The sequence below is a fragment of the Protopterus annectens genome, chromosome 2.part0 (assembly GCF_019279795.1).
Source record: "Protopterus annectens isolate FY-2018-M chromosome 2.part0, PAN1.0, whole genome shotgun sequence".
Taxonomy (NCBI): domain Eukaryota; kingdom Metazoa; phylum Chordata; order Ceratodontiformes; family Protopteridae; genus Protopterus; species Protopterus annectens.
Window position 1 is genome coordinate 130662015 of NC_056728.1, and position 7500 is coordinate 130669514.

The 7500-nt window shown below is 40.4% G+C and overlaps 1 protein-coding gene across 1 annotated transcript in view; it reads left to right on the forward strand.

The window, feature by feature from the left end:
- PGAP1 (post-GPI attachment to proteins inositol deacylase 1) overlaps window positions 1-7500 on the forward strand; it is a 2682422-nt gene that overhangs the window by 958857 nt on the left and 1716065 nt on the right. Inside the window, exon 13 of the mRNA XM_044060619.1 lies at window positions 7354-7427. Coding sequence (XP_043916554.1) covers window positions 7354-7427 — 74 coding nt within the window. The remainder of the gene's footprint in view (window positions 1-7353; window positions 7428-7500) is intronic.

Below are 7500 nucleotides of genomic sequence, written 5' to 3' on the forward strand. Positions count from 1 at the left end.
TCAGTCTTCCAGGAAAAAAATATTCTGAAAACAGATTAATATAGCAACTTGAGTCTGTACATATTCTTTTACTGACCTGTAACATCCATGAATGCAGGTTTTTTACTTTTTTCCTGTAAGTTACTAGAAGCTATGTTTTTTTTAAATAACTAAAGTTGCAGATTGAATTGTTCTTGCTGAGCAGTTGCAGGCTGTTCCCAGCCAGATATTTTTTTCTTCATTTCTAGTTTAAATTCTCGTACTTCTCAGCAGATTTAATTTTTGCTGGCATCCAGGCAGTTTAATTACTAGCCAGTAACAATTCATTACCAATATTGAAACTTATTACTGACTTCAAATATTTCTCAGTTTTCACACTGATATAGCTCTAATGAGTGAACATGATGCTCAGCCAGCAGCCATCTTGGAAAGTCCCTCTCTCTCTTAGTTGGTGAAGTGAAATAGCAATGTTCAGTTTTACTTTCTGAGAGTTTGTGTGTGTAAGGAAAGGGTTTCATTTGTTGCAACTCCAGTAGACATTATATCACATTAAGAATCATTTGTGGATCTGTAACCTTCTGCAGTCTGTAATAAAGGGACTGTGTAAGCTTTCACAACCAAGTCAAGGTGTTACTTATTTTTTGAGAATTAATGCAGTTGTTTTAGAGATAATAGATGATTACTGTGTGATGCTGCCTTTTTGACTTTAAACGTTATACAATCTCTACCTTGTGAATTATAATTTCACTGTGTTGAGACAAATGCATACATTTGTAATTTGTAACTTTTCTGTTTTGTGGTTTACATATTATTCCTATTTAACTCAAACCTTTGTAATGTCTGAATTTACCATTTTAATGTGTTGTTGTTGTGTCTTTCGGCTTTTTCCCGGTTAGGGGTCGCCACAGCGGAACTCCGGTCCGCTAATGATTGGCAGTAGATTTTTACGTGTCGAGTTGCCAGCCCTGACACACAACCTTCAACGAAGGTACGCCCATTCACGCATGTCTCCACCCAGAAAACGCTCTAGCTGAGAATCGAACAGGACGTCTTACTGTGAGGTGACAGCGCTACCGCAGCACCACCGCATATCTAAACTGTTATTGTATTTTATTGCATCTTGCTGCTGACAGAAAGGGACCTTGTCCTCCCCTCCCTCTCTGGCAGTCTCTTATCCCTTTAATGTCTGAATCTCTTTGGTAACAGATTGACTCAGACAAATGGGTTCTTGGACTAATTCAGCAGGGTTACAGATGGCAGTGAGAGGAAATCCCGCCTTTCAAAGGAATTATTCCACATCCTCCAGACCAGATTTGTGTTCCATTCTGTCCTACAGCACATGCTTTCTTAGGAGTAAAAGAAGCGGTTCCTATTCAAGAATGTTTCTGGTGCCAAAGAAAGAAAAAGTGCCTGGAGACTAGTTCTGAGCTTTGTTTCCTAAACCAGTTTGTGATAATGCCCAAGTTCAAAATGCTTCCACTATACAACCTGTCACCCATTCTTCCTCATTTGAGTTTTCTTGTAACCTTATATTTAAAAGATGCTTATTACATTCCTGTCCATCCAGACTTCAGATGTTTATTAAGGTTTAGTGTGTCTGGATCACATTTTTAGTTCTCTGCCTTCACCTTTGGGCTATCCAGTGTTCCAGGTGTGTTCACAAAGCATATGTCTCCAATTGTAGCACATTTCAGGCTACAAGTTATCCATATTTTTCCATATGTAAATGACTTGCTCATCTTTGTAGAGTCCCTCCCAAAGGGTTAGGAATCTTACATTTGGGTAGGAGATCTGTGCAGGCTAGGATTCCAAGTGAATGTTCAAACGTCTTTTTTTGACTCCTCCACACAAGACTGTGTTCCTCTAGTGTGTGCCAGACAATTCAGTACAAAGAGATTTTCTTCCACAGGAAAAAATAAAATTATATTTAGATCTATTCCAGGAGTTTTTTACTCAGACTTCAGTCACTGTCAGCCTACATCGGGATTCTGATCATTGGGAAGACTCCACATGAGAAAGATAAAATGTTATCTGAAGTCTGTTTTAGTCCTAGCATCAGAACACATAATCAGTTTTGATTCTTGGTTTGGAATTTGTGAGAAGAGAAATCACATGGTAGAGACCTGAAATATTGTTGAATTCATGTCCCCCCTTCGTCTGTCACCCTAGATGCCTCTGACCTTGCATGATAGCAGTGTCAAGGGAGATAAAACGCAAGGTGTCTGGGACAGTAGAGACAGACAAAAGCCCATAAACATAAAAGAGATGCTTGCCCTTATCAAGGCACTCAACTCTCTGAATCACCTTTGGTCTCCAGGACCACTTCAAATTGCTACAGACAATACCACAGTATGCTGTACAGAAACAAGCACTGCAGAGCCAGGTCTTACACCCTCATGTAAATTAGCCATGTGTTAGCATGAGATATACCTTTACAGCGCACTCTCATGCTTCAGGCTTCCTACATTCTGTTGGAGCAGAACTGTATGGCAGACAGGCTGAATGGGACAGAGGCAGACCCTGGCAAATAGATGAAGGTGTCTTCAAGACTTGATTTGTCTGTGGGGAGTTCAAGTAGACCTTTTTGTCTCCTCTCTGAGCAATCTGTTTGCAAAATTCTGCTCCAAGACTGCATGCAAGAAGACCTGGAAGACATATGCCTTTCTTTCCCTTGGACAGCAGTATTCCTGTACGTTTTCCACCCTTTCCACTGATATTCATGATACTCCTGAAAATTCAGAGGGAATCCTCCAAAATCATTGCTGACACTCTGTTCGGCCCAGACAACATTGGTTCTCCCTTCTTTTGGAAATGGTAAGAGGCAGCTATCACAAGCTTCCTCACAGACTGATTCTATTCCTGTAAGAACAGGGGTGTTTGATACTTCCTGACCCCAAACAACACCTGACTATATGGTACGGTCTTAACTCCCTTTAGGCACCTGCTTACTAAAGACATGCAGCAAGTAATAAAGGCGGTAGGAAAACCTGCTACTATAAAATCATATATTAGCAAACAGAAAAGATTTTCTAGTTGATGCCAACAACATAACCAGCACCCATTTAGGCTTAATGTGTATCTGTTTTTTATTATAATTGTGAGTTACTTTCCTATAGCCTTATGTCACTCCTCTGTTAAGGTTAATTTGCTGGCCATTTCAACATGTATGCCCATGGAGCTCCTCTTTCTAGGCATTTTTATGTAAAAATGTTTTTGAAAAGAATATTGCATAAGAGACCTCCAAGAAAATAAGTAGCTTCTCCTGAGGATCACAATTTTGTGGTAGAAAAGCTAATACTTTCTCCATTTTAATCGGCTTATCTGTCTGACTTGGTTCTTAATATTGAAAACAGTTTTACTGGTTACTCTAACCTCTGCAAGAAGATTAATAGAGTTGTAAGATGTTAGGGTTGACCCACCATATCTCATTTTTTAGAGAGACATGTTTTCCTTAATACCTAATCCTCCTCTTATGCCTAAAGTGGTATCTGAGTTTACTTTAAGCCAAACTGTCCATCTCTCTGTGCTCTTCCAAGAGCTCCAGCATGAGAGAGAAAAAGATTCTTCAAACTTTGAATGTCCCTATTCAGAACTTCTGATAAGTTGTTGATTTTTGTTTTGTGAAGGTAAGAAGGGGCAACCTGTGTCAAATGATACTATTTCCAAATGGTTGTTCTAGGGTATTAACTTTTGTTGTTCTCACCACAGCAAAACTATTCCAGGCAGGGCAAAGCACAGTCTACTGCCTTTGCTTTATCACTGGCTTTTTGGAAATGGTTGGACTTGAAGTACTCCAGAAGCAGGAACTTGGTCCTCTGTACTCAATGCAAGAAGGCCTGGAAGACAGATGCCTCCCACTCACTAGACAGGAGTGTTCCTGTATGATTTTCCAGGTTTAATTCAGGCATTGCCAGGACCATTCTCCAGGGGCTCCTGGACCCTCAAACTCCGACCTCCCAGTTGCAGTAGTCTGTGGTAAGCTACCCATATAGCTTAAGCTTCTGTAACAGTGATGAATATGAAGACCATAGTACAGTTGTGTAATTAAACTTACCTTAACAGTTTGTTCATGTGATCACTGCTGCAGTAGTCCCCTCCGTCCATCAACCCCCCCATTGTTTTTTGGTGTGTTTTTTATGCCAGGGTGTGGATGTTTATTTATTTTTTTTGTTCATATCAATGTCCTTTCAGGGCTCAGCCTCCTTCTCAGCTGGCATGGAAGCTCTTAAGGACTTGGTGCCCAAACTTCTCTTTTTAGTAAGCTCAGCTTGAGCTGACCAGTGGTTTGGAAGCTGGACGGCTGTTAGCTTGGGCTACTGGAGCACTGATCATTTGAACATCTGCTGTGATGGTAAGTTTACTTTCACAACTGTACTTCACCTGCTTATGCAAGTAGAAAGCTTCTCAGGCACCTCCTCTGTGCTTGTCAGGTTGCTCTTAATAAATCTTTGGTCACCACTAGAAATTCATTAACAGGAGACATGCCCTGAAACATGCTTCCATCTATCTCCTGAGAAAAGGTGACAAACATTGCTTCTTTACAGTCATCCCTTGTCAGCTGACTCCTTCAGCGCCTGGGCAGCTACCCAAATGCAGGTTGGCTGAGTTGAATTCAGTCTTTCTCCATGTATAATAATAAATAACAACAACTTGGTGAGAAAAGGAAAATATTAAAGCCAGATAACAAAAGTTCAAATTCTTAGTACCGCTGTCATATCCCTTCATAGGGATGAATAAATTAGCTTGATCCGTGTGTGCCACATAGACTTAACTAGATTTAGCATGTTGTACAGTGAATGGCTGCTGTTTTGACCCTTGTAGTGATAAATTATGGAAAACCTTCTCCACTACAGTCTTGCTTTTTATGGTGGGGGGGTTAAGCAACTCCTGCATAGATGTTGGCAATGCAGTTGTGTTAGCAGCAAACTTAAACATATGCCACTTTGATTCTCCATAAAATACACTCCCTATGCTGTTGAGTACTTGGCATTTGTTATAGAGTTTGTCCACTCTACCAAAACCAGATCATGGTCAAATGAGGCATAGGCAGGGTAATGGATCAGGCCTTGAAAATGCACTGGAACACCACAGTCCTTGAAAACTTACATGCTGATGACAGTTTAGTAGTTGGTGTAGAGAATTCAGACTCTAATATCCTGTAAGCATGTTACACAGGGTTCTCACATGAATAAGTTAACCAGCCTACTATGTATTTGTCTCAGACACAAATACATGCAGCAACCTAGTGTACTGCTTGTAGATGAAAATCTTCCGCTCGCTCATTTTGAATGCTATGGATGAATGGAAACTCTCCACAACCACTCTAATGGATGTACTCTGCATGCGTCCTTAAAGCAGAAATGTTATGCATACAGAGTGCATTTTTAAAGAAGGCATGTAAGTTTTGTGGCATTGGGCTCCCAAGCCAGTGATGGGGCTCCACCCCCACAAGACAACGAGCCCTAGGCAACTGTCTAAGTCGCCTAGTGCTGGATCCAACTCTGCACTATATATATATATATACACACACACACACACACACACACACACACACACACACACACACACACACACACACACACTATACATCTGTCTGCTTTAACTAAGTAGTCACTACTTCATCCCTCACATTTAGCTCTACAATTGGTCAGGTAGCGGTTAGCTGTACTATTATAATAGAACTGCACATAAAAGAATGTTAGTGTTTACCATTAGGTTTATTTCATATATTATGTATAATGTATATTTAAATCTGTTGACAGTGACTGCAGTGTATGGCCATGGTGGTGCAGCAGTTAGCGTTCTCGCCTCACAGCAAGAGGTTCTCCCGTTCGATTCTCGGCTGGAGCACCTTCAGTGTGGATTCTGCATGTCCTCCCAGCGGTCGAGTGATGCTAAAGACATGCAGATAGGTGCGAGCGTGAATGGCCGTGCCTTCTTTGAAGGTTGGGCGTAGGGCTGGCAACTCAGCACTGTAAAAATCTACTGCCAATCATGAGCGGACCGGAGTTCCACTGTGGCGACCTCTAACCGGGAAAAGCTGAAAGACTTTTTTAACAGTGACTGCAGTATCTGTTAAGAATCTGCTGTGTAGTGCTATAAGTGCTAAAGTACCTGTTATATAAATATTGATAGGATGACATAGCTTGATTGTACTGTTTATTTCACTCTTGTCTGTCCTGTCTCTACAACTGTTGGAATTTATCTAGCTGTGCCTTTTCTGAAAATGGGCTTTGCTTTACCCATTAACATTATTCAATCATCTTAAGTAAATAGGTACTTAGACTGGCTATTTGTATTGAAATGTTTGCAATAATTATGTCTGATTACCATTTATGCAGATTTGCTGTGCTATTATCTGTATCCGTGTGGTGTTGAGGTGAATATCTTGGTTAAAAGTGCCTCATTTATTCATTGTATTAATTCCTCATTTACTTCATTGAGATTCCATCTGTTTGGGGAGCTCTTGGCTTAGTGAGCCCAAATTTCTAACGTGTTAGAATTTTTTTTCTTCTTCCTTGGTTGTTGCTGCTGGAGCTTGTTACACATTTTGGGGTAATGATGTATAAATTCTGTAGTGGAGTGGACCAGTCCAGTGACATTTGAAATGTCTTTTTTTTTTTTCTCTCTGTTACATAATGATGCAGGGTATGTGTACTACCGCTGTAAAGGTGATGTCTTCAAATGTGATCCTGTATATGTTGTTCATTTATTCTACTGTCTACCTTTAGGAGACAGATCTTCATTTAGTTGGGCGTACTTGTACAGTCTCCCAGAGGCTTTGAGTTTTGTAGCAGATTAACCCTTGAAGGGTATAGGCAAGCTGATTACTGGCAGTGAATTAGTTGAAGCCTATTTGTTCAAGAGGAGCAGAACAACTATTTTACCTGTCAAACAAATGTTTGTGTGTTGGGTAAAGCTCCCCCACACACCATGCAGAAGATTGTACTCCTAGTATTGTAACGAACACTGAAGAGTAGATGTTATATTGTTAGCCTTGCCCTAATGACCTTTGATTAGTTTATCATTGTGGAGTGTACCTGTCAAGCTGAGGGAGGGGGGCATGAAAGAGACAGATTGTAGCCAACACTGTGTTTTCAGCTAACATTCAGAGTTAAATGTTCTTGCACTAAACAGTTATTTTAACATTGGTGTGATGTTTTTACCTGCATAAATCTGCAGACCTATATTAATTTGCTACTTGGAGCTGGCAAATCTTGGTCTCATGTTGTGGTTGACCCTTTAACTTAACCCCCTCAAAAATACACACACACACACACACACACACACACACACACACACACCTCATGTACTGCATGCTTTTCTCTGGAAAGTGAAATAAGTTTCATCTGGACTACATTTTGTGTTTTACAGGAATATCTGCAAGCAAAGTTGATTTCACTTCCAGTGGTTTGATGCACACTTTGCAGCTCCAAGACTTTAATCAGGTGAGATCTTGTCCAAAAGAAGAAGCATATAATTGACTTCCATTTTATTTATCCAGGCTGCATGGTTTTCACG